The sequence below is a fragment of the Lepidochelys olivacea genome, assembly GCF_965140295.1.
Source record: "Lepidochelys olivacea isolate rLepOli2 genome assembly, chromosome: 24".
Taxonomy (NCBI): domain Eukaryota; kingdom Metazoa; phylum Chordata; order Testudines; family Cheloniidae; genus Lepidochelys; species Lepidochelys olivacea.
Genome location: NC_140434.1, coordinates 9,436,651 through 9,456,038, shown reverse-complemented (window position 1 = coordinate 9,456,038; position 19,388 = coordinate 9,436,651). Strand labels below are relative to the sequence as shown.

Genomic DNA, 19,388 nt, shown 5'->3' with positions numbered 1-19,388 from the left:
CGCGGGGCGGGCGGAGGCGCAGCCTGAGCTGGCCCTGGCCGTTGCCAAGCCGCGCGGCGGGTTGCGAGGGGCGCGCCCCGGGTTCCCGCAGCGGGGGCGGCCTGGGAGAGCGACAGCGGTTCGGTCCCGAGCTGCCGCTGAGCCCTCCACTGCGCGTGCGTATGGGGGTGTGTTTGGGGTGGGAGTGTGCATGGTGGGGGGTGCGTGTGGGGGTGCATGGGGGGCGGCGCGGGTCCCTGGCTCATCCGATGCACTGAGCTGCCCAAGGCAACTGCAGTCCGTGAACCGTGGGTGCAGGGGGGAGGGGGAGGTCTGCAAGCGGGGAAATGGCGGTGGGCAGCTGGGGGGGGTGGGTGCGTGGGGGATGGGGAGGTGTGCAAGCGGGTGCATGGCGGTGAGGGGCTGGGGGGGTGCGTGGGGGATGGGGAGGTGTGCAAGCGGGTGCATGGCGGTGAGGGGCTGGGGGGGTGCAGGGGGGATGGGCAGGTGTGCAAGCGGGGAAATGGCGGTGAGGGGCGGGGGCGGGGCGGGGGGATGGGGAGGTGTGCAAGCGGGTGCATGGCGGTGGGGAGCTGGGGGGGTGGGTGCATGGGGGATGGGGAGGTGTGCAAGCGGGTGCATGGCGTTAGGGAGCTGGGGGGTGCATGGGGGATGGGGAGGTGTGCAAGCGGGTGCATGGTGGTGGGGGGCTGGGGGGGTGGATGGGGAGATGTGCATTTGGGGGTAGGGGGTGTGGGGGTGGGGAGCTGTGCAGTGGTGAAGGGAGGTGTGTAGGTGGGTGCATGGGTGACATGTGCATACAGGTGCAGGGAGGTTGGGTGGGGAGATGGGTACATGTGGGTGGGGTGCAATTAGGGTGACCAGATGTCCCAGTTTTATAGGGACAGTCCCGATATTTGGGGCTTTGTCTTATGTAGGCACCTATTACCCCCCACCCCCATCCCGATTTTTCACACTTGCTGTCTGGTCGCCCTAGGTGAGATGGTGAAGGGAGGTGTGTATGTAGGTGCAGGGTGGGGAGATGTGCGTGTTTGGGAGGGACCTGTGTGTGTAGGTGCATGGGGTTGGGTGGGGAGGTGTGCGTGTGGGTGCATGGAGGGTGGGGTGATGCACAAGTGTGTCTGGTAGGGTGGAGCTGTGACTGCAGGGGCAGGTGCAATCTGGGTCAGGACAGTTCTCCAGAATTGTCCTTCCAAGCGGCAACCATTGCAACAAGCGCGATTTTAGGTGTCTCATAGGGACTCACAGGGCAAAACCCATCCACACCAGAGGGAGAGTTTAAAACCTGCCTCCAAATTCCTATAGTGTGAGGAAGCCTTTATCTGAGATACTGCAGGGATGGGCAAGAGAGAATCGCCATGAGCTCTTAGCAACATAGTGCCTATGACACACAGTTGACCCATTGTGATTCCATCCAGCAGAGGGTGATGCTGAACACATACAATAGACAACACAGTACAGTACTGATAGCCCCTCTGTAGAGATGGGAGGTGACTTGCCTGACATTACCCAGCAGGCAAGGGCAGAGCTGGGAACAGGACTCAGGAGTCCTGACAGTCAGGCCCACTCACTAACCCCATTGCTTCCCTTACAGGCGGGTGGTGCGTCCTTTGGCTGGTGGCACTTTGCCCCTGCAGGTGGGAGCCGGCACGATGGCTACGGGCAGCAGCTGGGCATGGAAGCCCATCGCACGGGACGCCCTGCTTGCACGTGGCTACCACTCGTGCGATGTGGTGCGAGGGAAGCTGCTGCTCTTCGGGGGGCTGAAGTCGGGTGAACTCAAGGAGCCCCCACTGGGGGACGTGGTGGCCTTCGACCCCACCCTGCTGACGGCTGCCACAGTGGCCCCCAACAGCGGGTACCAGCGCAGCCGCCATGACACGGCGGTGCTGGCCGACCGCTGGCTGTGCGTGGTGGGGGGCTGGGACGGCGCCCACAGGGTCTCGGCCGTGTGCTGCTGGGACACCGAGCAGGGACAGTGGGAGCGCTGGGCCGAGGGGCCCTCCAACGACCCCCCCGTGGGGCTCAGCAGCCATACCTGCACAAAGGTGTCGGAGCATGAGCTGCGGGTGGTGGGCAGGGAGGGTGGGCTTCGCACCCAGCGGCGCTTCGCCAGCATCTACACCCTCCGTGTCAACCCTGCCACCAAGACCTACTGGTAGGTCCCTGTGTCCCCGAGGGGGCTCTGGGGCTGGGTCCCCTTCCCCCTCAAACTGAGAGAGGTGCACATTGATATGGGGACAGCTGGGCCGAGTTGCCCACCCCCTGCAGGGTGGGATCTGATTAAAACTGGGCAGCAGGTTCGAATTTGGATGCACCCCTTAGAGAGATTCACCTATGGTCATGTGGTCCCCCGGAGATCCAGGCTGTGGGAGGAGGGGCCGTCAGGTCTGTTCCCAGCACTGGGGAGGCCTGTGCCCTAGAAATGGCCATTGCAGTGCCCACTGGGCATGAGATCTGGATTATCAGCTCCCCGATGCCCAGGAGAGTTGGGATCCAGGATTTTGGTTTCCGCCCATGTGGATTCCACACCCCCAAAGTTTAAGGGTGCTCAGGTCCTAGGGCCCCATATATTGGGATGCTCCCCTAAATTAACATCCCTGAGCATTGTGGGTGGGCCTGGTGGCCCATGCCAAGCACCCGCAACGCCTCCCTGTTGTCTAGGTACAAGGAGGAGGAATCGCGGACAGCCTCTCGGGCTGGACATTCGGCCATGCTGCTCCGCAATGCAGGTGGCTACCAGCTGATGGTGTTTGGGGGCCGTGACTCCTCCGACTGCGAGGTGGCCGGGCGCTGGGGCAAGGGAAAAATCCACGTGAGTGTCTGATGGCTCTGGACTGTCACTGCCCCAGAATGAGCCCTTTGCTCCTGCCCCACTCCCCACAGCGCCCCCTGGTGGGAGAGACTGGGACTGGAGTAGCTGGGAGCTCCCACAGCCAGTGCTTCTGCCCCACTCTCCACAGCGCCCACTGGTGGGAGAGGCCAGGGCTGGAGTAGAGTAGCAGGCAAATCCACAAACTGACCCTCCTCCTTCCTCCTAGGTAGAGTCCATCCACGCTCCCAAGCTAACAGAGCAGCTCTCCCGTCTGGTTGGCTCCGAGAATGGCTCACGGCAGGCTCCAAAAGGCCTGAGGCACCAATCCTGCACGGTGGTGGGTCCCTTCGTGGTGGCTTTTGGTGGGGAGACCCTAACGAAGGGGCGAGACACCGTCTGTAACGATCTCTATGTCTACGATACAAGTAAGAGAGGAGACAACGGGCGCGCATGTGTGTATGTATTACTGCCCTCCACTGGGTGGAATCAGAACTGCTGAGTCCATGCATCACAGCCCCCGTACTGCACAGACCTAATGGGGAGTCTCCTTTAGCTCAGGTGTCAGGTGTTCATACTGGAGACAGGAATCCTAGAGTCACATCCCTACACCCATGGGGGCAACCTTTACGTCCCCGCAGAGCTCCCCGCCCATGCAGCCTCCCTCTAGCCACTTTCCTCTTGATCCTGAAGTGCAACCGCTACAAACTACAGTTTCCAACATGCGTCACTCCATCCTGCTCGCCATTGTGCATTGTCTCTTGGGAGCTGTAGTTTCCACTGGTTGCCCCTGGGGAGTGAAGATGAATGTGACCTCTCAGGCTTTCCTCGCCTGTCAGTCAGGTGGATCTTGCAATCCAGTCGAGCTGGCAATCCAGACCTGGGCTGGGTATAGTTTGCAGCCCTCTTCTCCGCCGGCCTTTCCCAGGCAGGGTACAACAAGAGGGGAGGATTTCAGAGCTGGGCATTCAGAGATTCGGGTCTGGATTCCAGTGTTGCCATCTCTCACGATGTTCCTGCACGTCTTGCAAGATCTGGTGCTTTTCTCAAAGCCCCGGCTCCTGGAATCATGCAGTTAGAGGCAAAACACAGCTCTTATCTCGTAAAAAACTCAGGCTCTAGCCCTCCCATCCCAGCTGCAGAGACAAGCATGCAAACGTGTGAGCCCCGAAGCCTGACGGTGAATAGGAGGAACCCAAATTGTATTAGTTTGTTTTTTATTTTTTTAATGTCCTGATTTTGGGGGCCTGGCTTGTGATTTTTGAATGGTTAGGGCTGGCGATATTATGACTCTCCTTTAGGCTAACACCCTTTGCACCACCCACTACCAGGGCCCGAGTGGGACTGAGAATTGTGGTCTTCCTGTGTGAACCACAAACTCCAAGCTGGTTATCCGGCTAGCTGGGCTCCATCACCTCAGATGTCCCAAACCCAGCAAAGAGAGGAAGAATAGCCTGGAAGGAAGGATGGCCCAATGGCTAGTGGGCTAGCCGGGGCACTAGGAAACCTTGAATCAACCCCCACTTCTGCCACAGATGCCCTGGGGGACCTTGAGCAAGTCACGGGAGCCTAGTTTCACAGAGGCACTTTTAGGCACGTAGAGAAGCCCACTGGTACACGCTGCGATTCCCAAAGCCACCGCTTGCCCCCAGGCTCCCTACGTGCCCATGGGGAGAGGCATCTTGGACTGTCATCTGCAAAAGCCAGCCAGCTAGGAGTTAGGCAACGGGAGATCCTGACAAGAGGACTGTGTCTTAACCCCCACACCGCGATCCACAACCAGGATTCCTCTTTGGAAGTCAGTACCTCCGGCTCCTTGTGGCAAGGGGATGTGGGAGACCCCTCCCTTATACCTTTCAGCCCTGCAGTCAGGTGATGTGGGAGACCCCAGTTCTCGTCCCCCTCTGCCCGATATGGGAAGGGACTGGAAGAGCAGTCTTGCACCTCTCAGATTTGCACCCCAAACCGTTGGGTTACGAGTTATTCTGATGGGGGGACTCCCTCCACCTCTCTTGTTGGACCTGTTCATTGTGAGTTGGTGTAGTGATTCTGGCTTTGGTGAGACACTTCTGAGAGTGTCAATTCAGGACAAATAGCTCAAAGCAGGGCAGTCACAGCCCAAGGCTGGGGTTCCTTTGCACACCAAGGCAAACCAAACCAGCCAGACAGAGAAGACTTTGGTTTTACCCCACTGGCTAACCATAAGTCATACAAACAATTTCCTTAGATGCTTCAGTTTCCTAGTATCCCCACCAGTGCCATTCGTTATGGGGAGAAATGGTTATGAAAACCAATAACCCAGTAAAAGAAAAAAAGTTCTCCTGGTTCCAAAGGACCAAGCCCCAGATCAAGATACAAATCAGATCTTACCCACAAATCACGCTGTTGCCAATCCTTTAGAATCTAAAATCTAAAGGTTTATTCATAAAAGGAAAAAGATAGAGATGAGAGCTAGAATCGGTTCAATGGAAACAATGACATACAGTAATGGCAAAGTTCTTGGTTCAGGCTTGTAGCAGTGATGGAATAAACTGCAGGTTCAAATCATGTCTCTGGAGAACATTCCCAGCTGGGATGGGTCATTGGAAAGCGTAAGGGACAATTTCCTGGTGCAAGTGCTGGAGGAACCAACTCAGGGCAGAGCTCTTCTTGACCTGCTGCTCACAAACCGGGAAGAATTAGTAGGGGAAGCAAAAGTGGATGGGAACCTGGGAGGCAGTGACCATGAGATGGTCGAGTTGAGGATCCTGACACAGGGAAGAAAGGAGAGCAGCAGAATACGGACCCTGAACTTCAGAAAAGCAGACTTTGACTCCCTCAGGGAACTGATGGGCAGGATCCCCTGGGAGAATAACATGAGGGGGAAAGGAGTCCAGGAGAGCTGGCTGTATTTTAAAGAATCCTTATTGAGGGCGCAGGAACAAACCATCCCAATGTGTAGAAAGAATAGTAAATATGGCAGGCGACCAGCTTGACTTAACAGTGAAATCCTTGCTGATCTTCAACACAAAAAAGAAGCTTACAAGAAGTGGAAGATTGGACAAATGACCAGGGAAGAGTATAAAAATATTGCTCAGCCATGCAGGAGTGAAATCAGGAAGGCCAAATCACACTTGGAGTTGCAGCTGGCAAGGGATGTTAAGAGTAACAAGAAGGGTTTCTTCAGGTATGTTAACAACAAGAAGAAAGTAAAGGAAAGTGTGGGCCCCTCACTGAATGAGGGAGGCAACCTAGTGACAGAGGATGTGGAAAAAGCTAATGTACTCATTGCTCTTTTTGCCTCTGTCTTCACGAACAAGGTCAGCTCCCAGACTCCTGCACTGGGCAGCACAGCATAGGGAGGAGGTGACCAGCCCTCTGTGGAGAAAAAAGTGGTCCGGGACTATTTAGAAAAGCTGGACGAGCACAAGTCCATGGGGCTGGATGCGCTGTATCCGAGAGTGCTAAAGGAGTTGGGGGATGTGATTGCAGAGCCGTTGGCCATTATCTCTGAAAACTCATGGCGATCAGGGGAAGTGCCGGATGACTGGAAAAAGGCTAATGTAGTGCCCATCTTTAAAAAAGGGAAGGAGGATCTGGAGAACTACAGGCCAGTCAGCCTCACCTCAGTCCCTGGAAAAATCATGGAGCAGGTCCTCAAGGAATCAATTTTGAAGCACTTTGAGGAGAGGAAAGTGATCAGGAACAGTCAGCATGGATTCACCAAGGGCAAGTCATACCTGACTAATCTAATTGCCTTTTATGATGAGATAACTGGCTCTGTGGATGAGGGGAAAGCAGTGGACATGTTATTCCTTAACTTTAGCAAAGCTTTTGATATGGTCTCCCACATTACTCTTGCCATCAAGTTAAAGAAGTATGAGCTGGATGAATGGACTATAAGGTGGATAGAAAGCTGGCTAGATCATCGGGCTCAAAGGGTAGTGATCAATGGCTCCATGTCTAGTTGGCAGCTGGTATCAAACGGAGTGCCCCAAGGGTCGGTCCTGGGGCCGGTTTTGTTCAATATCTTCATTAACGATCCGGAGGATGGAGTGGACTGCACCCTCAGCAAGTCTGCGGATGACACTAAACTGGGAGGAGAGGTAGATACGCTGGAGGGTAGGGATAGGATACAGAGGGACCTAGACAAATTGGAGGATTGGGCCAAAAGAAATCTGATGTGGTTCAACAAGGACAAGTGCAGAGTCCTGCACTTAGGACGGAAGAACCCCATGCACCACTACAGACTAGGGACCGAATGGCTCGGCAGCAGTTCTGCAGAGAAGGACCTAGAGGTGACAGTGGACGAGAAGCTGGATATGAGTCAGCAGTGTGCCCTTGTTGCCAAGAAGGCCAGTGGCATTTTGGGTTGTATAAGTAGGGGCATTGCCAGCAGATCGAGGGATGTGATCATTCCCCTCTATTCGACATTGGTGAGGCCTCATCTGGAGTACTGTGTCCAGTTTTGGGCCCCACACTACAAGAAGGATGTGGAAAAATTGGAAAGCATCCAGCGAAGGACAACAAAAAGGTTACGGGACTGGAACACATGACTTATGAGGAGAGGCTGAGGGAACTGGGATTATTTAGTCTGCAGAAGAGAAGAGTGAGGTGGGATTTGATGGCTGCTTTTGACTATCTGAAAGGGGGTTCCAAAGAGGATGGATCTAGACTGTTCTCCTTGGTAGCAGATGACAGAACAAGGAGTAATGGTCTCAAGTTGCAGTGGGGGAGGTTTAGGTTGGATATTAGAAAAAACTTTTCACTAGGAGGGTGGTGAAGCACTGGAATGCGTTACCTAGGGAGGTGGTGGAATCCCCTTCCTTTGAGGTTTTTAAGGTCAGGCTTGACAAAGCCCTGGCTGGGATGATTTAGTTGGGGTTGGTCCTGCTTTGAGCAGGGGGTTGGACTAGATGACCTCCTGAGGTCCCTTCCAACCCTGATATTCTATGATTCAGTCCATTGTTCAGAGCTTCAGTTGTAGCAAAGTCCCTCCAGAGGTCAGAAGCAGGATTGAAGACTAGATGGAGATAAGGCAGCTGCCTTTTATAGTGGCTTCCAGGTGTAAGGACACCTCTTTGTTCTTACTGTGGAAAATTACAGCAAAATGGAGTTTGGAGTCATATGTCCATGTGTGACTCAATTCTTTACAGGCGGCAGCCACTGCTCACATGCTATCTTGAACATGCTATCTCAGGAAGACTTCTTATGTGGATTGGAGTCTCCCAAGGTTCATTGTCCATTAAGTGTTTCTTGATTGGGCACTTAATTTGCAAATTCCTTTCTCAAGAAGCTGACCAAATGCTTTACTAAGGCTACTTCATAGACTAGACTATCTGGGTTGGAAGGGACCTCAGGAGGTCATCTAGTCCAACCCCCTGCTCAAAGCAGGAACAATCCCCAATTTTTGGCCCAGATCCCTGAATGGCCCCCTCAAGGATTGAACTCACAACCCTGGGTTTAGCAGGCAAATGCTCAAACCACTGAGCTATCCTTCCCCCCAAATCAAAACACATTGATATACAAGTACATAGCCAATATTCATAACTTCAAATACAAAAATGATACACACATACAGACAGCATAATCATAATTAGCAAATCATAACCTTTCCACAGACACCTTACACGACAACCTTTGTACAATATTTGCTGCAAATATATAACAATGGTTGCACCAATGATCTATACAGTCACAGGTTATATTAATAACGTCTCAGTTGGACTACAGAGAGAAAGCAGAAGCATGAGAATGGCTTTGTAGCCTGGTGGTTCAAGCACTCACCCAGGACGTGGGGGATCCAGTCCCCTGCTCCACTGACAATTTAGTTATCTGAAGTGCACCAGCCACACCAGGAGAGATTGATGAGCCCTATCTCAGAATGTCCCATAGCTAAATGGTTAAGGTACTTTCCTGAGAGGTGGCAGATCCCTGTTCAAATCCTTTCCTTTACTGGGGGAGGAGGGACTTGAACCAGGGGTCACTCACGCTCCAGGTGAACATCCTAACCACTGGGCTAAGTGGCGGGGAGGGGTGTCTCGCTCTTCCAACCCCCCCTCAGCTGCTGTGTGTGAACTCACTTCCAGGGCCCCCTCTGGTAGGCAGCCTCTGAGCACGCCTGCCGGCTCAGATCCTGGCTGCGAGGTAGGTGGCTCGACGTCTGTCTTCCCTGGTTCATGAATTCCTGCGGGGTTCAGGTGGGAGACGGGCTTCCAGGCACCTACTGGGGGCAGCAATGTATGTGCCCAGAGGCAGGAACGTAGGCGCCGAGTGAAATTTTGCCTGCAAACATGTTGGTGCCAAGTGTAGTCACCTTTGGGGCCAGTGGGAATTTGGTGATTTGCAGTGGAGCCTTAAACTGGGATTTAGGTGCCTAAATACAGATTTAGGTGCCTAAGCCTGGGGTTTAGGCACTTTTGTGAATCTCAAGGCCATATCTCCATTCCTCTCCTGTACTATGGGAGTAAATGCCCTGCCCTATCTCCTGGGGCTGTTGTGACAATAAATACATCAAACGTTGGGGGGTGCTTAGACATCCCTGGCCCAGGGCCAGATAAGGACTTCAGAGTTCTAGAGCAGAGCCAAACGTGCCCTCAAAACGTATACAGTTAAATAAAATGTTAATATTTCATGTAGGGTTTCAATAAGAGCCAATTTCTCTAATGACCAATGACAGTTTCCCCTGCCCTCCTTGGAAGCTGCTGCTGATCATTTTCATAAGGCAGCATCTTTAAAAGGGAGTGGGGAAACATCTTTAAAAGAGAAAAAAAATTTCCATTGCAATGTTATCATTCCCCTGTGGAACTCACTGCTGCAGGATACAGTGGAGGCAAGTTGTTTAATGAGGATTACAAAGAAGGGATTGTAACACTGATACAGCTGAAGACAGCCCCTGCGGTCACAGTAGCCAGGAGAAACTTCTAAGGGTTTTCAATCCTCATGCTTCAGGGCATGAGCTGGTTGGAGGTCAGGAAGGAATGTATTGCATGGCACAGGTGTGGTACATTTGGCAAGGGGAGGGTCCTGGTCATTAATATCTGCCTCTGTAGCTTTTGACACTGGTTGCTGTCTGCGACAGGAAGCGGGACAAGATGGGCTATCTGGAGGAAGCAGGGTACCAATCCCTGCAGCATGGTGCCTCTGATCATTTGAATTGTAACAGATCTCCTGTGAAAAGAGATATTATCCCCATTTCACTGATGGAGAAACTGAGGCACAGTAAGGGTTTGTGATTGCCCAAGGTCACCCAGGGACAGGGCTGGGGTTAGAAGCCAGGAGTCCTGGTTTCCAGTGCTCCCTAAATCCCATTCTCCCCCTGTTTTTTTTTTTATTTAAATCCTGGAGGAGTCCCAAGCCCATATCTGTTTGGTATCAGCTGTCATCTTTGATGTGCTATAGCTCTGACCTGGAGAGCGGCCTGGGAACTGACACAGCAAGAGGGGCGGAGGGCACTGAGCATCAATTTTGGCCCAGCTGTCTGAGAGCCTCAAGCTGCTCCTTTCCTATTGTGTTTTCCAGGATGCTCGCCACCGAGCTGGTTCCGCTTCCCCTGCTCAGATCGGGGCCAGAAGAGAGTGGGGCACCGCACATGCCTTTGGAACGACAAGCTCTATCTTGTGGGGGGCTTTGGCCCAGATGGGAAGACCCCCTGCCCTGAGATCTGCGTCTTAGAGATCCCCTAGTGAGGAAGAGGAGAGAGAGGAGGACGTCCCCCTCCTCTCTGGCGCCCTCCCCACTCATTCCCTGGCAATCGCGCGGCTCCTGCAAGCGACCCTGAGAGCCAGCTCTGTTTATGTGTAATAAAAGTGCCCCTTGTTGGCCCAGCTCCCCCTCCTCTCCACAGGGAGCTGCACGCTGGCACCAGGGATTTAACTCAAACAAGAGAGAGAATGGGGAGAAAAAGTTTCTTTGCTAAAGAGTCAGTCCCCCCCGCCGGTCTCTAGGAACACACAGTCGGCTCTCTGCGGCCTCCCGCACAGCCAGGAGAGGCCAGGTGTGGTGGTGCTGACATGTCTCGGGGGAAAAGAAACCAAACATGGCGGAATGGGGCGGGTCTGCGTGGTCTGCTGAGAGCAGGGGAAGGGCAGGGAGCTGTTCTCTTCCTCCACGGATCACCGTTAAAATAAAGCCTTCCACCCTCTCGAGAATTCATCAGCGGAAACGACTGGCCGGCCCGTCCCTTGTCCTGAGGCAGGGCCGGGAAGCAGCCTGGTGCTAGAACCAGGCCTGGAGAAGGAAAGCTGTTCCCAGCCGTTCCCTAGTTCGCGTGTGAAATGACTTGAGGGGGCGAACGGGGGGGTGCCTGCACCACCAGCCCCCAGGAAGGAGGCTGTGCCCCCCAGCACACAGACTGGTTTCCCCGAAGTTCCAAGCCGCGCTGTCGGCGGATCGCTTAGTACGGCCAGCCTGGCCCTCAGCTCATGCCAGGAGAAGGGACCTTGGCTTCCGTACAGCTCTCACGACATCACAGCCAGAAACTTTCCCACATTCGTATGCCAACTGAGCGCTTGTAAATGAAAGAGGCCTCAGCTGGGACAAGTCCCCAGCCAAAGGACTTGGCGTTAATCACCTCCTAAAAATAACTTGGGCCCGTGCTTGCTTCCCCATTCAGAGCATGATATGGTGGGACATCACGCCCTCTCACACTCTTCTGCCAGCCACGTGGTCCTGCAGATGTACCCCACCCTACAGTGGGACCATATGTGCCCACCACTTCCCTTGGGGGGCACACTCAGCAAAGGGCCAGGGACGGATCCCAGGGCGAGGGCTGGTCTCCTTTCTGCCCCCCAGCCCTGAAGGTCACAGCTGAGGCACGGGGGTTGCGGAGCGAAGGGTGGCTTGCATGCTCTGGACGCTGTAGAGGAGCAAAGACAACCACCCTTGCTGGGGAGGGGAGGGGGAAGAGGGTGGGGAAGGCCTGCTCCAACATGTGCATGCCCACGCCTAGCTGTGCTCACCCTCCGTATGTTCCAGCCCTTTCCACCAGGCTTGTCTAGTTAGGCTGTAAACTCTTTGATATGAGGACTGGTCCCCCAGTGTGTTGTGCGTGCAGCATCCAGCACAGGGGCCCCGATCTCAGTTGGGGGTCCCCTTAGCACTACTGGACTACATGCACTGACTGTTTCAGACTCTCTGCAAACTCAGGCGGGCATCTCTGCAGCCAAGGTGGGTTTTCTTTGCACTCATAACACCTAGAGATTGAGTTATTAAAAATGTCTTCTGCTGAGACGGTGGAGAACAAGGTCTGTGCATGCCCCAGCCCCTCCCTCGGGTTCTGGAATTAAGCCCCAAAACACTGGGCTGAACTGCCAGTTATCTCCCAGCAACCACTGGGGTCACAGCTCCAAAGTCCTGGCCTGGAATCCAGAGGGATTAGCGCAGATTGGGTCCAGGTTGCTTCTACCCAGCAGGTCACAGAGAGTTTGTCTCCGACTCCTGGTTTAGCTCCAGCCAGCCATTCCCCACCGCTGGTGCAGGAGAGTTTTATTTCAGGCCCAGGGTTGCAGTTTCAGCAGGGAGCGGGGATGGACAGTGAACCTCAACCACCACGCGCAAGCTGGGTTTTGCCCTGGAAAAGCCAAGCCCTCTGACAGCCAGCACCTGAATGGGCTGGGAGGGTAGGAACAGAAGGATATATCCTCTGCTGATTTAAAGGGTGCAGCACCATGCATCCATCAGCTAAGGGGCAGGACTTAGAATATGTAGCGCCCCTGGTTTTGTTTCACCAAAAACTGTACCACAATTAACTTTGTTCTGAGGCGGAGCTGGATGGACTGTCAAGCAGTGGCTTTCAAGCTTTTTTTTTCTGGCCACCGAGTTGAAGAAAATTGTTGATGTCCGTGACCCAACGGAGCTGGGGATGAGGGGTTTGGGGAGTGGGAGGGGCTCAGGGCTGGGGCAGAGGGTTGGGATGCGGGGGTGAAGGCTGCGGGATTTGGGGTGCAGGAGAGTGCTCTGGGTTTGGGGGGGTTCAGGGCTGGGGCAGGGGTGCAGGAAGGGGCAGGGGTCGGCTGGGAGTGCAGGCTCTGGGGTGGGGCCACGATGAGGGGTTTGGGGTTCAGGAAGGGGCTCTGGGTTTGGGGGGGCTCCGGGCTGGGGCAGGGGGTTGGGGTGTGGGAAGGGGGCAGGGCTCGGCTGGGAGTGCAGCCTCTGGGGTGGGGCCACAATGAGGGGTTTGGGGTGCGGGAAGGGGCTCGGTTTGGGGGGGTTCAGGGCAGGGGATTGGGGCATAGGTTTAACTCAGGCAGCTCCCCGGCAGCAGTGGGGATGCTAAGGCAGGATTCCTGCCTGTCCTGGTATCGTGGACCACGCTGCACCCCAGAAGTGGCCAGCAGCAGGTCCAGCTCCTAGGCAGAAGCGTGCAAGCAGATCTGCATGGCTCTTGCCTGTGGGCACACACACCCCCCAGCTCCCATTGGCCAGTTTCCGTGCTCAGGGTGGGGGCAGCACGCGGAGCCCTGTGCGCCCCCTCCTTCCCCCCCCCCCCCCCGCTTAGGAGCCGGACCTGCTGCTGGCTGCTTCCAGGGCTCAGCGCGATGTCAGAACAGGTAGGGACTAGCCTGCCTCAGCTGGGCAGCACCGCCGACGGGACTTGTAACGGCCCGGTCAGTGGTGCTGACCAGAGCCGCCGCGGCCCAGCACCTTCCATTCTGCAACCCAGTGCAGATGAAGTGAGCTGTAGCTCACGAAAGCTTATGCTCAAATAAATTGGTTAGTCTCTAAGGTGCCACAAGTCCTCCTTTTCTTTTTGATAGAGATCTTGTAGGTGTTTGTCTCTGTCTGAGGGGTTGGAGCAAAATGCGGTTGTATTGTGGAGCTTGGCTGTAGACGATGGATCGTGTGGTTTGGTCTGGATGAAAGCTGGAGGCATGTAGTTAGGAATAGCGGTCAGTAGGTTTCCGGTATAGGGTGGTGTTTATGAAACCATTGCTCATTAGCACCGTAGTGTCCAGGAAGTGGATCTCTTGTGTGCACTGGTCCAGGCTGAGGTTGATGGTGGGATGGAAATTGTTGAAATCATGCTGGAATTCCTCAAGGGTTTCTTTTCCATGGGTCCTGATGATGAAGATGTCATCAATGTAGCGCAAGTAGAGTAGGGGCATTGGCGGACGAGAGCTGAGGAAGCGTTGTTCTAAGTCAGCCATAAAAATGTTGGCATACTGTGGGGCCATGCGGGTACCCATAGCAGTGCCGCTGATCTGAAGGTATACATTGTCCCCAAATGTGAAATAGTTATGGGTGAGGACAAAGTCACAAAGTTCAGCCACCAGGTTAGCCGTGACATTATCGGGGATAGTGTTCTTGACGGCTTGTAGTCCATCTTTGTGTGGAATGTTGGTGTAGAGGGCTTCTACATCCATCGTGGCCAGGATGGTGTTATCAGGAAGATCACCGACGGATTGAAGTTTCCTCAGGAAGTCAGTGGTGTCTCGTAGATAGCTGGGAGTGCTGGTAGCGTAGGGCCTGAGGAGGGAGTCTACATAGCCAGACAATCCTGCTGTCAGGGTGTTTAAAAGATAGGAAACAAAGGGTAGGTATAAATGGTCAATTTTCAGAGTGGAGAGAGGTAAATAGTGGTGTCCCCCAGGGGTCTGTTCTGGGACTGGTCCTATTCAACATATTCATAAATGATCTGGAAAAAGGGGTAAACAGTGAGATGGCAAAATTCGCAGATGATACAAAATTACTAAAGATAGTTAAGACCCAGGCAGACTGTGAAGAGCTACAAAAGGATCTCTCAAAACTGTGTGACTGGGCAACAAAATCGCAGATGAAATTTAATGTTGATAAATGCGAAGTAATGCACATTGGAAAGCATAATCCCAACTCGACATATACAATGATGGGATCTAAATTAGCTGTTACTGCTCAAGAAAGAGATCTTGGAGTCATTGTGGATAGTTCTCTGAAAACATCTACTCAGTGTGCAGCGGCAGCCAAAAAAGTGATCAGAATGCTGGGAATCATTAAGAAAGGGATAGATAATAGGACAGAAAATATCATGTTGCCTCTCTATAAATCCATGGTACGCCCACATCTTGAATACTGTGTGCAGATGTGGTTGCTGCATCTCAAAAAAGATATGTTGGAATTGGAAAAGGTTCAGAAGAGGGCAACAAAAATGATGAGGGGTATGGAACGGCTTCCATTTGAGGAGAGATTAATAAGACTGGGATTTTTCAGCTTGGAAAAGAGACGGCTAAGGGAAGATATGATTGAGGTCTATAAAATCATGACTTGTGTTGAGAAAGTAGATAAGGAAGTATTGTTTACTATTTCTCATAACACAGGAACCAGGGGGCACCAAATGAAATAGGCAGCAGGTTTAAAACAAATAAAAGGAAGTATTTCTTCACACAATGCACAGTCAACTTGTGGAACTCCTTGCCAGAGGATGTTGTGAAGGCCAAGACCATAACAGGGTTCAAAAAAGAACTAGATAAGTTCATGGAGGATAGGTCCATCAGTGGCTATTAGCCAGTATGGGCAGGGATGGTGTCCCTAGCCTCTGTTTGCCGGAAGCTGGGAATGGGTTACAGGGGATGGATCACTGGATGATTACCTGTGCTATTCATTCCCTCTGGGGCACCTGACATTGGCCACTGTTGGAAGACAGGATACTGGGCTAGATGGACCCTTGGTCTGACCCAGTAGGGCCTGTCTTATGTCAAAAAGCGAGCCAACACCAAATACAGTCAGTTTGCATTAAGCAAGAGCTAAGTGATGAATGCTTAAATTTTGTACAGTTCCCAGCTGTTGACTTGTTCGTCCCACCCTGTGTCCTATTTCTAGATGCATCCTAGGGGTTCAGGCTGTCAAACCCTTCAATCTCCTTCCCTGGTTGAGTCCAGGTTGATCCAATTAAATCATCATTGGGATGGGGGCCATGCTGCAGCTGCAAACTTTCTTGCTTAGCTCTGCGTTTTTTGGCTGTAAAAGATCAACATGCTCAAGTTTCTGGCTGGGGAGATCTTCCCAGTATCCCAGTGGAATTTTAGGGAACTTGACAGGTTTGCGTTAGGCCAGGGATTATGCTGAACTGTGATCTCCCTTCAGCAGCGGGGGCAGCAGAGCCGTGAAAGCAATATCCTTTCACAGTGTAATGGAAGTGGAACTGCTCAGTGCTAATTTATAACCCCTGAGTGCTGGCTTGGTGACTGAGATGTTATTGGAAGACTAGAGTGGTTTAGTTTAATGAGAGTGCAGCTGTAAGGAATAATAGCTCCAGCTAAGCAAACAAGTCAAGAGACAGGGCCAGGCTGGGAAGAGGGCTGGGAACCAGACAGTAGCAGTTTGAAAAGAGATCGGAGTCCTCGAATTCAAGGCCAGATCCAGCTAGACTGAGCTCCCCTCTAGCACAGGCCGTTAAACACAACAAGCGCACAAGCCGACACCCAGAATTAGACCACTGCACATGTGCGTTGTAGAGGAGCTGTTCAGGGAGGGCTTTGGGGGAACCGTGCTGCTTTACACAGACCCCACTGGCATGTGTCAAGTCAGGCCTGGCTTGGGGAGGGCAAGGCCTTACGTAAGACAGGCCTGGGTTTAGACCATCTGTGATTTGAAATCCATTCCCTCCTAGTCACTTTGTTAAAATAAACAAGCCTGGGGTTTAAGAAGCTGCTTGATCGCTGTATTCACCACAGTGCCCAGCTGCCGAAGAAAAGAACCAAACCCAGCGGGACCTGGTGGGAAAGTGAGACTGAGATGCTGGGGGCTGTAGCCCAGGGCCCATGCAAAACGTGGGACAATCATAGAAGATCAGGGTTGGAAGGGACCTCAGGAGGTCATCTGCTCGAAGCAGGTCCAATCCCCAATTAAACCAATCACAGGATTCCATGGCAGGAGAGCTGAAGGCCCCAGGGTGGGGCAGTCAAAGCAGGTCCCGAGATGCCTCTAGACCCGTCCCTGTGACACAGAGCTCTGCTACAGCCAAGCAACCTCCACTGACGTCAACCCCGCAGCCAGACCCCATGAGAGAATGGCCACAGATGGGGAAATCAGCTTCGTCCATGAGCGTCAGATGCATCCAGCAGGGAGCCAAGGGCCTGGCCTCCACTCAGAACTTGGGAAAATGCTGCCAAGACCATTGGGTTTGGTGGGGTTTTAAAGTCATGGGGGGGGTGCTGCTGGCAGGGCCAATGCTCTCATCCTTGGTTTGGTTTGTGTGTGTTTGGTTCCTGGGCCCGCAGGTGGCCAGGCCAGTGGGAGCAGGGCATGGACTTGCTCTCTCTCAGTTCTGTACGGCAAGAAGCAGCTGGCAGATGCGGGGCGTAGCAGCCTGGAGCCCCAGCACGTGGCAGCGTCTGAGGCGAGAGTTTCTAGAAACAGCAGACATTGCGACCGAACACAATTTTTCACGAACCACCTGATTTTTCCATAAAACCGTGGAGGGAAAATTCTCCACCAGCCCTAACTGGAAGGCTCCCAGTGACCTTCCCTCTTGGCAGCAGGGAGGGGATTCCCATGGGACAAAATAGGTGTAATGCAGCCACTGACTCCCATCCCTCCATGCCCAATGCTGCGGCCAGGCAGCACATCTGGCTCCACTTGTTTCCAAGGGGGCTGATTAGACTCATTTGTCACTCGCCGCCAGCCGGGGCTCCGGAAAAGGAGCCTCTCCCCGAGACAGGAGCCTCCAAGCGGGAGAGTCGGCCAGCTGGAGGTTCTGGTGGTGGGCCGCAGATCCTTGTTCTTTCTACACAGCAGCACAAATCCAGCTACGGCATGGTCGCGAGGGACACCTGCTTGCTGGCGTACGAGAGCCACGCCTCAGAGCAGCTACTGGGAGCAGGCATCTGCATAAAAACCCCAGGTGGTGTCTGGCTCCCGCACTGGCAATATCGTGAGAACTCAAGGACCGACCTATAGAGTGGCCATCCCTTCCTGGTAGCCGGTGCCCCTGCTCGGTGGGCAGAAGACACTAACCTCTAGGGGGCCAGTCCAGCCCCTCCCCCAGCCCCACATTCACCTAAGCTCGTGACAGAAAAATGTTTATTTAACAAAAAAAAAAAAATATTACAAGAGCGACACCAAATAATAAAGTTAAGCCTCAGGGGTCAGGGAGGGGGAGGGAGGCAGAAAGTCCTTTGGGAAGGGGCCTGGACACAGTGGTCTCCCCACTAGGAGACCAGGACCCCGGCAGAGCTGGTCTTGGCTCCTGCCCCGTCGGAGCTCTCCTTGGGCGGCGGTTTCTGGTCGTCCTCCCCCATCACGCGGATGTTGTGCTTCTCCCGGAACTCATTCAGCTCCTGGCCCTTCGCCTGCAGCTGTTGGGTCAGGGTCTCGATGATTTTGTTGATCTGCAGGGTTGGAAGCAGGGAGGGAGGGAGTCAGGGCTGGGGTGCAGGGCGGGCACCAGCATGCGCCTCCCTCCACCCCCCTAGGGTGGGTCTATTGCAGGGATGGGCAAACTTTTTGGCCTGAGGGCCACATCTGGGAATAGAAATTGTATAGCGGGCCATGAATGCTCACAAAATTGGAGGTGGGGTGCGGGAGGGGGTGAGGGCTCTGGCTGGGGGTGCAGGCTCTGGGGTGGGGCTTGGGATAAGGAGTTTGGGGTATAGGAGGGTGCTCTTGGGCTGGGACTGAGGGGTTCGGAGAGTAGGAGGGGCATCAGGGCTGGGGTGCAGGTTCCGGCTGGGGGTGCAGGCTCTGGGGTGGGGCTGGGGATGAGAGGTTTGGGGTGCAGGAGGGTGCTCCAGGCTGGGACTGAGGGGTTTGGAGAGAGGGAGGGGGATCAGGGCTCGGGCAGGGGTTTGGGGAGAACTCAGGGGTGCAAGCTCCGAGCAGCACTTACCGCAAGTGGCTCTCGGAAGCAGTGGCATGTCCCCTCTCCAGGTCCTATGCGGACGCACGGCCAGGCGGCTCTGCAAGCTGCCCCATCCGCAGGCACCGCCCCTGCAGCTCCCATTGGAGCACCAGAGGGGGCCATTGGAGCGCACAGGAGCTAGAGCGGGACCATGCCGTGGCTTCCGGGATCCACGTGGGGCAGCCCCCCACCCAGCCCTCCGGCTGGAGCACCAGAGCAGGGCCGAGCTGTGTGGTGTGGCCCCCGATCCAGTGCCCCGGAGTGGGGCAAGCCCCAGACTCTGCTCCACAGTGAAAGCTCTTGGGCTGGCTTAAAACGGCTCTGGCCCACGGGCCATAGTTTGCCCATCTCCGGTCTATTGCAATCCCAGGCTGAACAGTGCCATCCTCTCCTCTCCATGTATGATGGCAGGGTCACTTAGCCCCAGGCCAATGTGTATGGCCAGAAACCCCTGCACCACCACCCAAGGGAGGAGATCAGGGCCACACTGGCCAGGAGTGGGACACAGCTTGGGAGCATATTGCAGCGGTTTGGTCAGTTAACGAGGGGACAGCAGCTGTGCTCACTGTGATGCCAGCAGTGCCCCCTCCCAGATCCCTGAAGGGGAAAGGGAAGCAATCAGCACAGCCCTGCCGGAGACTAAAGATTCAAATTAGGGACTGAGAAGAGCCCAAGCACAGGAGCCCGGATGCCTGGGTTCTATTCCTGTCTCGATTACTGACTCGCTGCGACAGCCCTCCTGGGAAAACGTGGGAACTGTAATATTTTAATGAAAAACAGACG

General features: G+C 54.2%; 2 protein-coding genes across 7 annotated transcripts in view; one reads left to right on the top strand and one right to left on the bottom strand.

The window, feature by feature from the left end:
• On the top strand, positions 1–10,617 carry KLHDC9 (kelch domain containing 9). Of its 5 annotated transcripts, none has more exons than XM_084613950.1 (5): positions 1–155; positions 1,595–2,158; positions 2,665–2,815; positions 3,042–3,152; positions 10,313–10,617. In XM_084613950.1, exons 2-5 carry the CDS (start codon positions 1,653–1,655, stop codon positions 10,463–10,465), a joined length of 921 nt encoding a protein of 306 aa, XP_084470076.1. In that variant the 5' UTR covers positions 1–155; positions 1,595–1,652; the 3' UTR covers positions 10,466–10,617. The 5 variants fall into 5 exon arrangements, with proteins under 5 accessions (XP_084470076.1, XP_084470072.1, XP_084470073.1 ...); XM_084613946.1 differs by having other exon boundaries at positions 8–155; positions 3,042–3,240; XM_084613947.1 differs by lacking the exon at positions 1–155 and adding an exon at positions 245–276 and having other exon boundaries at positions 3,042–3,240.
• A 7,157-nt stretch (positions 10,618–17,774) lies between these two features.
• LOC311512553 (death effector domain-containing protein) overlaps positions 17,775–19,388 on the bottom strand; it is a 52,816-nt gene continuing 51,202 nt past the window's right edge. For both annotated transcript variants that reach the window (XM_084613825.1, XM_084613824.1), the window contains one exon: positions 17,775–18,096. In XM_084613825.1, coding sequence (XP_084469951.1) covers positions 17,917–18,096 — 180 coding nt within the window. In that variant the 3' untranslated portion in view covers positions 17,775–17,916. The remainder of the gene's footprint in view (positions 18,097–19,388) is intronic.

Excerpts from the sequence above, each read along its gene's own strand:
- KLHDC9 (XM_084613946.1), top strand. The coding sequence starts at position 1,653 with ATGGCTACGGGCAGCAGCTGGGCATGGAAGCCCATCGCACGGGACGCC. Across the intron at positions 2,159-2,664 it reads CCTGCCACCAAGACCTACTG|GTACAAGGAGGAGGAATCGC; the intron begins GTAGGTCCCTGT and ends CCTGTTGTCTAG. Across the intron at positions 2,816-3,041 it reads GGGGCAAGGGAAAAATCCAC|GTAGAGTCCATCCACGCTCC; the intron begins GTGAGTGTCTGA and ends CCTTCCTCCTAG.